The sequence below is a fragment of the Etheostoma spectabile genome, unplaced genomic scaffold (genome assembly GCF_008692095.1).
Source record: "Etheostoma spectabile isolate EspeVRDwgs_2016 unplaced genomic scaffold, UIUC_Espe_1.0 scaffold00007120, whole genome shotgun sequence".
Lineage (NCBI taxonomy): Eukaryota > Metazoa > Chordata > Actinopteri > Perciformes > Percidae > Etheostoma > Etheostoma spectabile.
In genome coordinates, this window is record NW_022603456.1 from 16,456 (window position 1) to 35,000 (window position 18,545).

Below are 18,545 nucleotides of genomic sequence, written 5' to 3' on the forward strand. Positions count from 1 at the left end.
TCTGCTAGCGATCTGCTAGCGATCTGCTAGCGAGCTGCTGCTAGTGAGCTGCTAGCGATCTGCTAGCGATCTGCTAGCGATCTGCTAGCGAGCTGCCGGGTTCAGAATGAACATTTTGGTCAAGCAGCCAAACAACGGTGAATGTTCACTCTACAGATCACCGCGGCATGTTTCTGGCGAGGGACACAGCTGATTTTGCGGCGTTCAGAGGGAGACGGAGCTGCTTTTGAACCCCGGCCGTGATGCTAAAGTAAAATCACCACAGAAGAAGAATGAGAAGTTTGACAGTTTTTTAATAGATTCAAAACATCAGAGAGAAGGAAAAAACATACAGTCGCATCTCAGATTCAGATTGTTGTGTTTCCGTTATTTTGTCCCAACAGGTCTTAGTTCAGGATCTCTGATCTGCAAACAGACGGTAAAAAGAGTCTGGAACTACAATACCTTCATCATCATCCCCATCATCATCACCACCACCACCATCATCATCATGTCTGAACTGAGGCTCGGGGACCAACCACGGAGCGAGTAAGACGTCTTTAACCCTGCTGTGTTCCCGGGTTAAATCTGACCCGGTTTAAAAGTCTCTACATCAGGAATCTGGGATTCTTTCATCCAAATTGTCCAAATATTCCACGGCTGGTTCCATGTAACGCTGAAGGATCAGCTTACTACTTTACTGAATTTCGGGTGTTTTTGACACTAGACAAAAAAATTATCTAATTTCATATAAACGAGGATTCTTGACCATGAATTTGAAAAAATAACCGTGTAAACCTGTGGTGATGTGTCGTGTTAGAGGGACGCAGACTGACGGTAGAGACCTGTAAACCTGGGGTGATGTGTCGTGTTAGAGGGACGCAGACTGACGGTAGAGACCTGTAAACCTGGGGTGATGTGTCGTGTTAGAGGGACGCAGACTGATGGTAGAGGTACAAAAATGAAGAAAATGTTGAAAAAAGCGTCAACGAATTGTTAATTTTCATTTTAACCTGGGAGGACGACACAAGGGTTCAAATTAATAATACATTTTTATTCTGATCAGATGTGATTGGCTCTGAGGATCAAACTACGAGGACCAATAAGGGAACACGTGACGCATCAGCTGATCCGCTGTGGCCCCCTGCGGCTCTGCTCTGGCCCATGTTTGGAACCCCGGCCTCAGTTTGGACAACATTTCGTTTCACAGTTTTGTGAACGGAAACTAAACTGTCAGTGGAACTGGGAGGAGGCAGCGCAACAGGAAGTGACACGCGTTTCACGCCACCGCTGCCGGGGCGCTGAGAACGGATCAACGGATCGCTACGGCAACGGTTAGCTTAGCTTCTGGATCTTAATTAGTGTTTCATCATCGTGATGTATTAGTCAGCCAATCAGCAGGCTGGATCTTACTCTCAAAGAAACAGAACAGACTTTTAGTCCAGAAACGCTGGTCTGATCCTACATTTCCCATGATGCACCAGGAGAGAGCCCCCCTGCCTGATACACACTGTAGTCTGATGACATCACTGTGACATCATTTACCCCTTAAAAGGCTGACCGCCGGCGGAGATCACACCACCATGGCGACGGCAGACACCGTCATGGCGGGGCCATCAGGGTGTGACACTGAAACTGAGGACCTCTGTGAAGACAGGGGGAGGGGCCTGCAAAGAGAAGCCCGACCCACTGCCCATCTGAAGCCCCGCCCACAGTCTAAACAAGAAAAACAGAAAGCAGCGTTTGTGTGTCAGTCTCAAACAGGAACCAGTCTAAAGGGGCGGGGCATATGCTGGGGGCGTGGTCTGAGAGGGGTCTGATAGGGCAGGGCATCTGCTGGGGGCGTGGTCTGTTTGAAGGGTTCTGGGGGCGGTGAATCTGCTTGGTGTGGTCTGTTCTGAGGGGGCGGGGCATCTGCTGGGGCGTGGTCTGTTCGGGGGGGTCTGAGGGGCCAGTGCTACGTCTCAAACTGCGTGAGCAGCGCTCGGACCTCGGGCGTGAGCTGCTTGGCGGCGCTGGCGGCCTCGGCGATGGCGCGGCGGTACGGCCCCTTCCTCTTGCGGTCGAAGCGCGACTGGAAGCTCTCCAGGAACGGCGCCAGCTGGGCGAGCGGCAGGAAGGACGTGGTGGGCGAGCCAAACCACGACACCCGCGCCTCCTGCACCGCTAACGCCGCCGTGCCGCGCCGCGACACCGTGATGCCCAGCACGCGCGCCGGCCACCACGGGAAGCCGTAGATCTTGGCCCACACAATGTCGCCGGCGCACACGGTGCGGCCGTCTGGCAGCGCCGCCTTCGACACCGACTTGGAGAACACGGAGGACCGGGAGGACGAGGAGGAGGAGGAGGACGAAGAAGAAGAAGACTTACGGCGCCGCTTCTCCTCCTTCTCCTCCTCCTCGTCCTCGCCGGTGGGGGGCGGAGAGGAGGGGGGCGGGGTGGTGGGCGAGGGTTGGTCTCCAGGAGGGGCGGGGCCAAAGGTCTCTGAGCTGCTCTCTGATTGGACGGAGCACGGGGGAGGAGACTCCGCCTCTCGCTCCGCATCGTCCTGAGGGGGCGGGCCCTCCTGTGTCTCCACGGAAACACAGGAGGTGGTTCTCAGAGGAGCGGGTGGGGTTGAGGGGGGGTCAGGGTTCAAAGTGGCTGAGGGGGCAGGGCTTACAGCGGGTTTGGAAGGCGAGCTGCGAGCGCTGTGTTTGGGGGGGGAGGGCGAGGGCGAGGGGGGGGGCGCCTGGCTGTCGTCGGTTCGATACCTTTGAGGTTTCAGGCGCATTCGAGGAGGCAGCGGCGAGCCGGTGGGCGCCGCCGCCTGCAGGCGGCGAGTGAAGTGGACCTTCTGGTGGCGGCTCTGCAGGGCTGCGGCGCGGGTTACCGCCCGACCGCCGTCAGGACCCGGAATCTGGGTCTGGGTCTGGGCCGGGGGGGCCGGGTCCCTAGGCCGGCGCGCCGGCGGCGGTATCGTTGGGGCGGCGGCCGGCAGCTTGCTGAGGCGGTGGCGAGCGTTGGAGCGCTGGTTCTCCAGAACCTTCTGGGCACCGAGCTTCAAACAGAGTCGGCCGGACGGTGCCGGCGAGGACGAGGCCACGCCCCTCAAGACGCGGCGGGGGGAGGACGATGATGTCACACGTATCCCTGACGACGGGCGTCTGTCCACCGCCGGACGCCCGCCCCGGTCGTCACTTCTCAGCCGTTTGAGCTCAGAGTTCAGCGGCGCCTCGGCCGCTCGGCGGCGCCGAAGCGCATCCTCCCCTCGCCGCGCCTCCCGGTGGGCGCCGGGCGCCACCGCGGCCTTGCACTTGTCACAGAGCACCTGGCGGGGGCGGAGCTTGATGGCGTTCATAATGGAGGTCGGCTCCTCGCAGCGGTAGCGCCGCTTCGGACGCTTGATCTTGCGCGGCAGCGGCTGCGGGACGGCCTGGTGGTACGTGTCCCGCAGGAACAGGGGGGGGGGGTAGGGCGCCCCCTCCTGGAACAGCGGCGGAGGTTTAGACGTCCAGGGCTGCGGGGGCGGGGACGCGCTGACCACTTCCTGTTTGATGGACGGGTCGATGTCGCCTAGCGGAGGCAGCGCCATCGGTGGGCAGCGCCCGTCATCACGCCGGGGAAACACGGTGATGGGGATACCATACGGTCCAAACCTACACACACACAGACACAGACACACACAGACACACACACACATATACACATATACACACAGACACAGACACACACACACATATACACATATACACACAGACACACACACACACACACACACACACACACAGACACAGACACAGACACACACATACACATCCACACACACACACAGACACACACATCCACACACACACACACACACACACATACACACAAACACAGACACACACACATGCACACACACACATACACACAGAGAGAATGAGAAACACACACACACACACACACACACACACACACACACACAAAAAAGACACAAAAAAAGACACACACACGTTAGTCACGTATTTCTCTCTTTCATTCTACAGTAAACTAGTCTAATGTTACCATTACTGCAATATAATAAATAGATGAAAGCAATGCAGAATGCCTGAGAGCAGTACTGCAGTATAATAAATAGATGAAAGCAATGCAGAATGCCTGAGAGCAGTACTGCAGTATAATAAATAGATAGAAGCAATGCAGAATGCATGAGAGCAGTACTGCAATATAATAGATGAAAGCAATGCAGAATGCCTGAGAGCAGTACTACAGTATAATAAATAGATGAAAGCAATGCAGAATGCCTGAGAGCAGTACTGCAGTATAATAAATAGATGAAAGCAATGCAGAATGCCTGAGAGCAGTACTGCAGTATAATAAATAGATGAAAGCAATGCAGAATGCCTGAGAGCAGTACTGCAGTATAATAAATAGATAGAAGCAATGCAGAATGCATGAGAGCAGTACTGCAATATAATAGATGAAAGCAATGCAGAATGCCTGAGAGCAGTACTACAGTATAATAAATAGATGAAAGCAATGCAGAATGCCTGAGAGCAGTACTGCAGTATAATAAATAGATGAAAGCAATGCAGAATGCCTGAGAGCAGTACTGCAGTATAATAAATAGATAGAAGCAATGCAGAATGCATGAGAGCAGTACTGCAATATAATAGATGAAAGCAATGCAGAATGCCTGAGAGCAGTACTACAGTATAATAAATAGATGAAAGCAATGCAGAATGCCTGAGAGCAGTACTACAGTATAATAAATAGATGAAAGCAATGCAGAATGCCTGAGAGCAGTACTGCAGTATAATAAATAGATGAAAGCAATGCAGAATGCCTGAGACCAGTACTGCAGTATAATAAATAGATAGAAGCAATGCAGAATGCATGAGAGCATGTACTGCAATATAATAAATAGATGAAAGCAATGCAGAATGCCTGAGAGCAGTACTACAGTATAATAAATAGATGAAAGCAATGCAGAATGCATGAGAGCAGTACTGCAGTATAATAAATAGATGAAAGCAATGCAGAATGCCTGAGACCAGTACTGCAGTATAATAAATAGATAGAAGCAATGCAGAATGCATGAGAGCAGTACTGCAATATAATAGATGAAAGCAATGCAGAATGCCTGAGAGCAGTACTACAGTATAATAGATGAAAGCAATACAGAATGCCTGAGAGCAGTACTACAGTATAATAGATGAAAGCAATGCAGAATGCCTGAGAGCAGTACTGCAATATAATAAATAGATGAAAGCAATGCAGAATGCCTGAGAGCATTACTGCAATATAATAAAAAGATGAAAGCAATGCAGAATGCCTGAGAGCAGTACTGCAATATAATAGATAGAAGCAATGCAGAATGCCTGAGAGCAGTACTGCAGTATAATAGATGAAAGCAATGCAGAATGCCTGAGAGCAGTACTGCAGTATAATAAATAGATGAAAGCAATGCAGAATGCCTGAGACCAGTACTGCAGTATAATAAATAGATAGAAGCAATGCAGAATGCATGAGAGCAGTACTGCAATATAATAAATAGATGAAAGCAATGCAGAATGCCTGAGAGCAGTACTACAGTATAATAAATAGATGAAAGCAATGCAGAATGCCTGAGAGCAGTACTGCAGTATAATAAATAGATGAAAGCAATGCAGAATGCCTGAGACCAGTACTGCAGTATAATAGATAGAAGCAATGCAGAATGCATGAGAGCAGTACTGCAATATAATAGATGAAAGCAATGCAGAATGCCTGAGAGCAGTACTACAGTATAATAGATGAAAGCAATGCAGAATGCCTGAGAGCAGTACTACAGTATAATAAATAGATGAAAGCAATGCAGAATGCCTGAGAGCAGTACTGCAATATAATAAATAGATAGAAGCAATGCAGAATGCCTGAGAGCATTACTGCAATATAATAAATAGATAGAAGCAATGCAGAATGCCTGAGAGCAGTACTGCAGTATAATAGATGAAAGCAATGCAGAATGCCTGAGAGCAGTACTGCAGTATAATAGATGAAAGCAATGCAGAATGCCTGAGAGCAGTACTGCAATATAATAAATAGATAGAAGCAATGCAGAATGCCTGAGAGCAGTACTGCAGTATAATAGATGAAAGCAATGCAGAATGCCTGAGAGCAGTACTGCAGTATAATAGATGAAAGCAATGCAGAATGCCTGAGAGCAGTACTGCAGTATAATAGATGAAAGCAATGCAGAATGCCTGAGAGCAGTACTGCAGTATAATAGATGAAAGCAATGCAGAATGCCTGAGAGCAGTACTACAGTATAATAAATAGATGAAAGCAATGCAGAATGCCTGAGACCAGTACTGCAGTATAATAAATAGATGAAAGCAATGCAGAATGCCGGAGAGCAGTACTGCAGTATAATAAATAGATAGAAGCAATGCAGAATGCATGAGAACAGTACTGCAATATAATAGATGAAAGCAATGCAGAATGCCTGAGAGCAGTACTACAGTATAATAAATAGATGAAAGCAATGCAGAATGCCTGAGAGCAGTACTACAGTATAATAAATAGATGAAAGCAATGCAGAATGCCTGAGAGCAGTACTGCAGTATAATAAATAGATAGAAGCAATGCAGAATGCATGAGAGCAGTACTGCAATATAATAAATAGATGAAAGCAATGCAGAATGCCTGAGAGCAGTACTACACTATAATAAATAGATGAAAGCAATGCAGAATGCCTGAGAGCAGTACTGCAGTATAATAAATAGATGAAAGCAATGCAGAATGCCTGAGACCAGTACTGCAGTATAATAAATAGATAGAAGCAATGCAGAATGCATGAGAGCAGTACTGCAATATAATAGATGAAAGCAATGCAGAATGCCTGAGAGCAGTACTACAGTATAATAGATGAAAGCAATGCAGAATGCCTGAGACCAGTACTGCAGTATAATAAATAGATGAAAGCAATGCAGAATGCCGGAGAGCAGTACTGCAGTATAATAAATAGATAGAAGCAATGCAGAATGCATGAGAACAGTACTGCAATATAATAGATGAAAGCAATGCAGAATGCCTGAGAGCAGTACTACAGTATAATAAATAGATGAAAGCAATGCAGAATGCCTGAGAGCAGTACTACAGTATAATAAATAGATGAAAGCAATGCAGAATGCCTGAGAGCAGTACTGCAGTATAATAAATAGATAGAAGCAATGCAGAATGCATGAGAGCAGTACTGCAATATAATAAATAGATGAAAGCAATGCAGAATGCCTGAGAGCAGTACTACACTATAATAAATAGATGAAAGCAATGCAGAATGCCTGAGAGCAGTACTGCAGTATAATAAATAGATGAAAGCAATGCAGAATGCCTGAGACCAGTACTGCAGTATAATAAATAGATAGAAGCAATGCAGAATGCATGAGAGCAGTACTGCAATATAATAGATGAAAGCAATGCAGAATGCCTGAGAGCAGTACTACAGTATAATAGATGAAAGCAATGCAGAATGCCTGAGAGCAGTACTGCAATATAATAAAAAGATGAAAGCAATGCAGAATGCCTGAGAGCATTACTGCAATACAATAAAAAGATGAAAGCAATGCAGAATGCCTGAGAGCAGTACTGCAATATAATAGATAGAAGCAATGCAGAATGCCTGAGAGCAGTACTGCAGTATAATAGATGAAAGCAATGCAGAATGCCTGAGAGCAGTACTGCAGTATAATAAATAGATGAAAGCAATGCAGAATGCCTGAGACCAGTACTGCAGTATAATAAATAGATAGAAGCAATGCAGAATGCATAAGAGCAGTACTCCAATATAATAAATAGATAGAAGCAATGCAGAATGCATAAGAGCAGTACTCCAATATAATAAATAGATGAAAGCAATGCAGAATGCCTGAGAGCAGTACTACAGTATAATAAATAGATGAAAGCAATGCAGAATGCCTGAGAGCAGTACTGCAGTATAATAAATAGATGAAAGCAATGCAGAATGCCTGAGACCAGTACTGCAGTATAATAGATAGAAGCAATGCAGAATGCATGAGAGCAGTACTGCAATATAATAGATGAAAGCAATGCAGAATGCCTGAGAGCAGTACTACAGTATAATAGATGAAAGCAATGCAGAATGCCTGAGAGCAGTACTACAGTATAATAAATAGATGAAAGCAATGCAGAATGCCTGAGAGCAGTACTGCAATATAATAAATAAATAGAAGCAATGCAGAATGCCTGAGAGCAGTACTGCAGTATAATAGATGAAAGCAATGCAGAATGCCTGAGAGCAGTACTGCAGTATAATAGATGAAAGCAATGCAGAATGCCTGAGAGCAGTACTGCAGTATAATAGATGAAAGCAATGCAGAATGCCTGAGAGCAGTACTGCAGTATAATAAATAGATGAAAGCAATGCAGAATGCCTGAGAGCAGTACTGCAGTATAATAAATAGATAGAAGCAATGCAGAATGCATGAGAGCAGTACTGCAATATAATAGATGAAAGCAATGCAGAATGCCTGAGAGCAGTACTACAGTATAATAAATAGATGAAAGCAATGCAGAATGCCTGAGAGCAGTACTGCAGTATAATAAATAGATGAAAGCAATGCAGAATGCCTGAGAGCAGTACTGCAGTATAATAAATAGATGAAAGCAATGCAGAATGCCTGAGAGCAGTACTGCAGTATAATAAATAGATAGAAGCAATGCAGAATGCATGAGAGCAGTACTGCAATATAATAGATGAAAGCAATGCAGAATGCCTGAGAGCAGTACTACAGTATAATAAATAGATGAAAGCAATGCAGAATGCCTGAGAGCAGTACTGCAGTATAATAAATAGATGAAAGCAATGCAGAATGCCTGAGAGCAGTACTGCAGTATAATAAATAGATAGAAGCAATGCAGAATGCATGAGAGCAGTACTGCAATATAATAGATGAAAGCAATGCAGAATGCCTGAGAGCAGTACTACAGTATAATAAATAGATGAAAGCAATGCAGAATGCCTGAGAGCAGTACTACAGTATAATAAATAGATGAAAGCAATGCAGAATGCCTGAGAGCAGTACTGCAGTATAATAAATAGATGAAAGCAATGCAGAATGCCTGAGACCAGTACTGCAGTATAATAGATAGAAGCAATGCAGAATGCATGAGAGCATGTACTGCAATATAATAAATAGATGAAAGCAATGCAGAATGCCTGAGAGCAGTACTACAGTATAATAAATAGATGAAAGCAATGCAGAATGCATGAGAGCAGTACTGCAGTATAATAAATAGATGAAAGCAATGCAGAATGCCTGAGACCAGTACTGCAGTATAATAAATAGATAGAAGCAATGCAGAATGCATGAGAGCAGTACTGCAATATAATAGATGAAAGCAATGCAGAATGCCTGAGAGCAGTACTACAGTATAATAGATGAAAGCAATACAGAATGCCTGAGAGCAGTACTACAGTATAATAGATGAAAGCAATGCAGAATGCCTGAGAGCAGTACTTCAATATAATAAATAGATGAAAGCAATGCAGAATGCCTGAGAGCATTACTGCAATATAATAAAAAGATGAAAGCAATGCAGAATGCCTGAGAGCAGTACTGCAATATAATAGATAGAAGCAATGCAGAATGCCTGAGAGCAGTACTGCAGTATAATAGATGAAAGCAATGCAGAATGCCTGAGAGCAGTACTGCAGTATAATAAATAGATGAAAGCAATGCAGAATGCCTGAGACCAGTACTGCAGTATAATAAATAGATAGAAGCAATGCAGAATGCATGAGAGCAGTACTGCAATATAATAAATAGATGAAAGCAATGCAGAATGCCTGAGAGCAGTACTACAGTATAATAAATAGATGAAAGCAATGCAGAATGCCTGAGAGCAGTACTGCAGTATAATAAATAGATGAAAGCAATGCAGAATGCCTGAGACCAGTACTGCAGTATAATAGATAGAAGCAATGCAGAATGCATGAGAGCAGTACTGCAATATAATAGATGAAAGCAATGCAGAATGCCTGAGAGCAGTACTACAGTATAATAGATGAAAGCAATGCAGAATGCCTGAGAGCAGTACTACAGTATAATAAATAGATGAAAGCAATGCAGAATGCCTGAGAGCAGTACTGCAATATAATAAATAGATAGAAGCAATGCAGAATGCCTGAGAGCATTACTGCAATATAATAAATAGATAGAAGCAATGCAGAATGCCTGAGAGCAGTACTGCAGTATAATAGATGAAAGCAATGCAGAATGCCTGAGAGCAGTACTGCAGTATAATAGATGAAAGCAATGCAGAATGCCTGAGAGCAGTACTGCAGTATAATAGATGAAAGCAATGCAGAATGCCTGAGAGCAGTACTGCAGTATAATAGATGAAAGCAATGCAGAATGCCTGAGAGCAGTACTACAGTATAATAAATAGATGAAAGCAATGCAGAATGCCTGAGACCAGTACTGCAGTATAATAAATAGATGAAAGCAATGCAGAATGCCGGAGAGCAGTACTGCAGTATAATAAATAGATAGAAGCAATGCAGAATGCATGAGAACAGTACTGCAATATAATAGATGAAAGCAATGCAGAATGCCTGAGAGCAGTACTACAGTATAATAAATAGATGAAAGCAATGCAGAATGCCTGAGAGCAGTACTACAGTATAATAATAGATGAAAGCAATGCAGAATGCCTGAGAGCAGTACTGCAGTATAATAAATAGATAGAAGCAATGCAGAATGCATGAGAGCAGTACTGCAATATAATAAATAGATGAAAGCAATGCAGAATGCCTGAGAGCAGTACTACACTATAATAAATAGATGAAAGCAATGCAGAATGCCTGAGAGCAGTACTGCAGTATAATAAATAGATGAAAGCAATGCAGAATGCCTGAGACCAGTACTGCAGTATAATAAATAGATAGAAGCAATGCAGAATGCATGAGAGCAGTACTGCAATATAATAGATGAAAGCAATGCAGAATGCCTGAGAGCAGTACTACAGTATAATAGATGAAAGCAATGCAGAATGCCTGAGAGCAGTACTGCAATATAATAAAAAGATGAAAGCAATGCAGAATGCCTGAGAGCATTACTGCAATACAATAAAAAGATGAAAGCAATGCAGAATGCCTGAGAGCAGTACTGCAATATAATAGATAGAAGCAATGCAGAATGCCTGAGAGCAGTACTGCAGTATAATAGATGAAAGCAATGCAGAATGCCTGAGAGCAGTACTGCAGTATAATAAATAGATGAAAGCAATGCAGAATGCCTGAGACCAGTACTGCAGTATAATAAATAGATAGAAGCAATGCAGAATGCATAAGAGCAGTACTCCAATATAATAAATAGATGAAAGCAATGCAGAATGCCTGAGAGCAGTACTACAGTATAATAAATAGATGAAAGCAATGCAGAATGCCTGAGAGCAGTACTGCAGTATAATAAATAGATGAAAGCAAGCAGAATGCCTGAGACCAGTACTGCAGTATAATAGATAGAAGCAATGCAGAATGCATGAGAGCAGTACTGCAATATAATAGATGAAAGCAATGCAGAATGCCTGAGAGCAGTACTACAGTATAATAGATGAAAGCAATGCAGAATGCCTGAGAGCAGTACTACAGTATAATAAATAGATGAAAGCAATGCAGAATGCCTGAGAGCAGTACTGCAATATAATAAATAAATAGAAGCAATGCAGAATGCCTGAGAGCAGTACTGCAGTATAATAGATGAAAGCAATGCAGAATGCCTGAGAGCAGTACTGCAGTATAATAGATGAAAGCAATGCAGAATGCCTGAGAGCAGTACTGCAGTATAATAGATGAAAGCAATGCAGAATGCCTGAGAGCAGTACTGCAGTATAAATCTTATTGATTTGATATCTGGTTGTAATCTTTTCCCTTTACATAAAGATATTTCCAGCATACATTGATTCAGAAAAGAAGATGTTAAAGCTCAAAACGTAACATAGAGACACATCACATAGAGACACGTCACAAAGAGACATGTCTCTATGTGACATATACAGACATTTCCCTGATGGATCCAAGAGCGTTTGGCTGCAGCCTGGAGCGTCCCATGTCATCGGTCCCGTCTCATGCGGTCCCTTCTCATGCCGAGGTGTGTCCAACGGTAAATTCAGAGGGTCAAAAATACGAAATCGCGAATAATTTTCCAGATGGAGTCACGGGTAAATTCGTGATCACGTTTGTTGCAATCAATTAAAAACGTAAAAAACTGTTAAAGTAACAATGTTCATATAGTTTGCTGATTTCTGAGTGTTATGCTTGTGTTGTTCCATATTAACGTAGATACATTTCTGAGTGTTATGCTTGTGTTGTTCCATAATAACGTGGATACATTTCTGAGTGTTATGCTTGTGTTGTTCCATATTAACGTAGATACATTTCTGAGTGTTATGGTTGTGTTGACAAGATAAATGCAGACTATCATCTGGAATAAAATAAGCCTGCATCAACTATCATGCTAATGAATAAAATACTTGTAAAATATATATATATTTTTTTTAACTTAACAGTAACGGCAATCATACAAATGAATAAAATACTTTAAAAAAAAAAAGGTCTACAAGATAAATGCAGACAATAATACTGATGAATAAAACACTTTAAATATATGTTCGTCTATAAAATAAATGCAGATTATAGGCATTCTGCCATCCCCGGGTTTCTACTTTACAAAATAAAAGCTTGCATTGGAATAAAATACAATCTCTCTTACTTTTCAAAGTAAAAGCTCACGTCAACTATCATGCTAAGGAATAAAATAATTGGTTGTTTTTTTTAATAATTAAAAATATATGTCCGTCTCTAAAAGAAATGCAAATTTTAGGGAAACAAAAAATTTGGATCAAAGTTGCAGCTTTAGAAGGAATTTCTCTCCCGACAGAGGTCAAGCATTTGGTTTGGTTTTAATGTTTTCCCCTCTCATACAACACAAAATACATTCTGCCCCGGGTCCCAGAGACCCGACCGCATTCTGCGCCGGGACCCTGCCCCGGGTCCCAGAGACCTGACAGCATTCTGCCCCGGGACCCTGCCCCGGGTCCCAGAGACCCGACAGCATTCTGCCCCGGGTCTCAGAGACCCGACAGCATTCTTCCCCGGGTCCCAGAGACCCGACAGCATTCCTCCCCGGGTCCCAGAGAGCCGACAGCATTCTGCACCGGGTCCCAGCGACCCAAACAGCATTCTTCCCCGGGTCCCAGAGACCCGACAGCATTCTGCCCCGGGTCCCAGAGACCCAACAGCATTCTGCCCCGGGACCCTGCCCCGACAGCATTCTGCCCCGGGTCTCAGAGACCCGACAGTTTTCTTCCCGGGGTCCCAGAGACCCGACAGCATTCTTCCTCGGGTCCCAGAGACCCGACAGCATTCTGCCCCGGGTCCCAGAGAGCCGACAGCATTCTGCACCAGGTCCCAGAGACCCAAACAGCATTCCTCCCCGGGTCCCAGAGAGCCGACAGCATTCTGCACCAGGTCCCAGAGACCCAAACAGCATTCTTCCCCGGGTCCCAGAGACCCAACAGTTTTCTGCCCCGGGACCCAGAGACCCGACTGCATTCTGCCCCGGGACCCTGCCCCGGGTCCCAGAGACCCAACTGCATTCAGCCCCGGGACCCAGAGAGTCGACAGCATTCCGCCCCGGGACCCAGAGAGCCGACAGCATTCCGCCCCGGGTCCCAGAGACCCGACAGCATTCCGCCCCGGGTCCCAGAGACCCGACAGCATTCCGCCCCGGGTCCCAGAGACCCGACAGCATTCCGCCCCGGGACCCAGAGACCCGACAGCATTCCGCCCCGGGTCTCAGAGACCCGACAGCATTCCGCCCCGGGACCCAGAGACCCGACAGCATTCCGCCCCTGGTCCCAGAGACCCGACAGCATTCCGCCCCGGGACCCAGAGACCCGACAGCATTCCGCCCCGGGTCTCAGAGACCCGACAGCATTCCTCCCCGGGTCCCAGAGAGCCGACAGCATTCTGCACCAGGTCCCTGAGACCCAAACAGCATTCTTCCCCGGGTCCCAGAGACCCGACAGTTTTCCGCCCCGGGACCCAGAGACCCGACAGCATTCCGCCCCGGTCTCAGAGACCCGACAGCATTCCGCCCCGGGACCAGAGACCGACAGCATTCCGCCCCTGGTCCCAGAGACCCGACAGCATTCCGCCCCGGGACCCAGAGACCCGACAGCATTCCGCCCGGGTCTCAGAGACCCGACAGCATTCCTCCCGGGTCCCAGAGAGCCGACAGCATTCTGCACCAGGTCCCTGAGACCCAAACAGCATTCTTCCCCGGGTCCCAGAGACCCGACAGTTTTCTGCCCCGGGACCCAGAGAGCCGACGGCCGAGGCAGTAGAGCTGTACAGTCGAATGCTCTCGCCATGCTGATGAGCAGCTGTATTTGAAGCAATGTCCCAGTGAAGTATGAAAAATATATTGACTATAAAATTAAAAAGCGTCTTGGAAAGAGTAACATGTTTATGTTTGTATTCTGGTTCTTGTTGTGTGCAGAACCAGATCCTTGTTACCCCTCCTCAGGAGGTCCTGCCGTTAGTCGCAGAGTCGGCTGCGTCGCTGATGCAGGTTTCATCAGATGTAGCCACGTTAATATGGAACAACACAAGCATAACACTCAGAAATGTATCAACGTTAATATGGAACAACACAAGCATAACACTCAGAAATGTATCAACGTTAATATGGAACAACACAAGCATAACACTCAGAAATGTATCTACGTTAATATGGAACAACACAAGCATAACACTCAGAAATCAGCAAACTATATGAACATTGTTACTTTAACAGTTTTTTACGTTTTTAATTGATTGCAACAAACGTGATCACGAATTTACCCGTGACTCCATCTGGAAAATTATTCGCAATTTTGTATTTTTGACCCTCTGAATTTACCGTTGGACACAGCTCCGCATGAGACGGGACGGATGACATGGGACGCTCCAGGCTGCAGCCATACCCGTCTCAGAATCAGAATCAGAAATCTCGATGGATCTTTCAATACCAGAGCTATATAAATACATACATACATACACGTGTCCCATTAAGACATATATCTATATAGATATATGTCTTAATGGGACACGTGCCCCCCGGATTAGGGTTTCTTGCAACATTCCAATAATAATAATAATAATAATAATAACAATAATAACAATAATAACTACCTCCTGGAGACGTCCATCAGGACTCCGGAAAACACCTTCTCCCCCCTCCGGAACGACACCACCAGCGCGTCATCGATGACGTGATCCAGGGAGACCCGGACCTCTGATCCGGGACTCAGATCCTGCAGCCCGAGCTCCGGGTTCGGGTTCTCAGAGTCAAGGTTACAGGGCTCCAGGTGCACCGGGGTGTCCGTCGGCCCCGCCGGTTCCTGCAGGGACAGCCCCGTCCCGGGCCTCGGCTCCGGGTGCCCGGCCTCCGCGGCGGGCTCCGCGGCCGGGAGCGAGTGCAGGAACACGGCGGGGGACTGTGGGCTGTGCAGCTGGGGGTCGGCCGGGACCCCGGGGGAGAACCGGTCCAGGCTGACCAGCTCCGTGGGGAAGGTCTGGATCAGGTCCTGCATCAGGTCCTCGGTGTGTTTTCCCGCCGCGGACTCCGGCCTGACATGGCGGCGCTGCTCCGCGTCTGCTTCACCCTCCCCCCGGGGGATCTCCGCTGCTGCCCCGTCCAGCTCGCCCCCTCCCACGGCGGGGTGGTCCGGCTCGGTCCGGCCCGGTTCGGCCGAGCCCTCGTCGTCCGTCGCCGGGGTTATTGTTGTTGTCGGAACCGCTGCAGCTCCTGGCTCTGCAGCCACGGCCGCCATTTTCTTCCGCTGTGTTCTCCTGGCGTCGCCCGCCCCGCCCCCACGACGCTGCCAGCTGCGCAAGCGCACTGCCGTTGGCTGGGAGTACTGCCACTCCAAGACGACGCTGCGGAGCGTGCTCTCTGATTGGATGGCTGTGCGAGAGTGTGTGATACGTCAGGCCACCGCCAGGGGCGAAATTGTTTCTGATCCGGGTTCATATTTAATCTAAAAACTGGGAAGTAACCCTGATATTTTGGTTATAATATAATGTAACGTAATGTAATTTTATATAATATGTCAATAAAAGATGTAAAACCTGATATTGCAACACCTTATAATGTTAATTATGTAAATAATGTATCATAATATTCCTTTAACCATGTAAATAGCCACACTCCTTATATTTCTTTATTTATATTTCTACTATTTGTGCAACTGCAACACAGAGTTCCCCTTCGGGGATCAATAAAGTATTTCTGATTCTGATTTGGATTATAATGTCAAGAAATTATGTAAACCCTTATATTTGGGGTTAAATGTCAATAAAGGATGTAAACCCTGATATTTGGGGTTATAGTCAATAACTGATAAATTATACTTTTACTGTAGTATCAGAAAACAACAGCACTCTGATATCATTCACAGATTTATTAGTGTTAGACTCTTATTGATTATGGATTCATTATAATAATACATAAAGGCTCCTTAAAGGTCGCCTTACATCCCATAATAAAAACAATAATAAATGAGTTATCCATCCCATAATGTTGTCTCTCTGTAGGGATCCATCCCATAATGTTGTCTCTCTGTAGGGATCCATCCCATAATGTTGTCTCTCTGTAGGGATCCATCCCATAATGTTGTCTCTCTCTCTGTAGGGATCCATCCCATAATGTTGTCTCTCTGTAGGGATCCATCCCATAATGTTGTCTCTCTGTAGGGATCTGTCCCATAATGTTGTCTCTCTGTAGGGATCCATCCCATAATGTTGTCTCTCTGTAGGGATCCATCCCATAATGTTGTCTCTCTGTAGGGATCCATCCCATAATGTTGTCTCTCTCTGTAGGGATCCATCCCATAATGTTGTCTCTCTCTCTGTAGGGATCCATCCCATAATGTTGTCTCTCTGTAGGGATCCATCCCATAATGTTGTCTCTCTGTATGTAGGGATCCATCCCATAATGTTGTCTCTCTGTATGTAGGGATCCATCCCATAATGTTGTCTCTGTCTGTAGGGATCCATCCCATAATGTTGTCTCTCTGTAGGGATCCATCCCATAATGTTGTCTCTCTGTATGTAGGGATCCATCCCATAATGTTGTCTCTCTCTCTGTAGGGATCCATCCCATAATGTTGTCTCTCTGTAGGGATCCATCCCATAATGTTGTCTATCTCTGTAGGGATCCATCCCATAATGTTGTCTCTCTCTCTGTAGGGATCCATCCCATAATGTTGTCTCTCTCTCTGTAGGGATCCATCCCATAATGTTGTCTCTGTCTGTAGGGATCCATCCCATAATGTTGTCTCTCTGTAGGGATCCATCCCATAATGTTGTCTCTCTGTAGGGATCCATCCCATAATGTTGTCTCTCTCTCTGTAGGGATCCATCCCATAATGTTGTCTCTCTCTCTGTAGGGATCCATCCCATAATGTTGTCTCTCTGTAGGGATCCATCCCATAATGTTGTCTCTCTGTATGTAGGGATCCATCCCATAATGTTGTCTCTGTCTGTAGGGATCCATCCCATAATGTTGTCTCTCTGTAGGGATCCATCCCATAATGTTGTCTCTCTGTATGTAGGGATCCATCCCATAATGTTGTCTCTGTCTGTAGGGATCCATCCCATAATGTTGTCTCTCTGTAGGGATCCATCCCATAATGTTGTCTCTCTGTAGGGATACATCCCATAATGTTGTCTATCTCTGTAGGGATCCATCCCATAATGTTGTCTCTCTCTCTGTAGGGATCCATCCCATAATGTTGTCTCTCTCTCTGTAGGGATCCATCCCATAATGTTGTCTCTGTCTGTAGGGATCCATCCCATAATGTTGTCTCTCTGTAGGGATCCATCCCATAATGTTGTCTCTCTGTAAGGATCCATCCCATAATGTTGTCTCTCTGTAGGGATCCATCCCGTAATGTTGTCTCTCTGTAAGGATCCATCCCATAATGTTGTCTCTCTGTAGGGATCCATCCCATAATGTTGTCTCTCTGTAGGGATCCATCCCATAATGTTGTCTCTCTGTAGGGATCCATCCCATAATGTTGTCTCTCTGTCTGTAGGGATCCATCCCATAATGTTGTCTCTCTGTAGGGATCCATCCCATAATGTTGTCTCTCTGTCTGTAGGGATCCATCCCATAATGTTGTCAGACGGAATAATCATCTGAATCAGCAGAACTTTTATTGGACGCCGACTGAATAAAACTGAAGTTTCCTTCTACAGCTGAACACGCTTTGATTACACATTATCACTCTCACCTAATCAATTAATCTATAATCAATAAATCTCTCATCAATAAATATATCAAGATTAAATCTCTAATCATTAAATCTATCATCAATAAATCTATCATCAATAAATCTATCATCAATAAATCAATGAATCTCTATTCAATAAATCTATCAACAATAAATCTCTAATCAATAAATCTATTATCAATAAATCTATTATCAATAAATCTATCATCAATCATCTGAATCTAATCACTGAAACTCATTTAAAATATGGTAAATGT

At 45.4% G+C, this 18,545-nt stretch overlaps 2 protein-coding genes across 2 annotated transcripts in view; both read right to left on the reverse strand.

Moving 5' to 3' along the window:
- Positions 1-273: 273 nt before the first annotated feature.
- On the reverse strand, positions 274-15,937 carry pwwp2a (PWWP domain containing 2A). The gene is made up of 2 exons (XM_032508297.1): positions 15,185-15,937; positions 274-3,617 (listed from the first exon to the last, which is right to left on the reverse strand). The coding sequence occupies exons 1-2, from the start codon at positions 15,823-15,825 to the stop codon at positions 1,937-1,939; spliced, it is 2,322 nt and encodes a 773-aa protein (XP_032364188.1). The 5' UTR covers positions 15,826-15,937; the 3' UTR covers positions 274-1,936.
- Positions 15,938-17,948: 2,011 nt separating this feature from the next.
- The window catches only part of oatx (organic anion transporter X), a 26,917-nt gene continuing 26,320 nt past the window's right edge, over positions 17,949-18,545 (reverse strand). Inside the window, exon 16 of the mRNA XM_032508298.1 lies at positions 17,949-18,545. This exon is cut by the window's right edge and continues 312 nt beyond it. The gene's annotated coding sequence lies outside the window, so the exon portion shown is untranslated.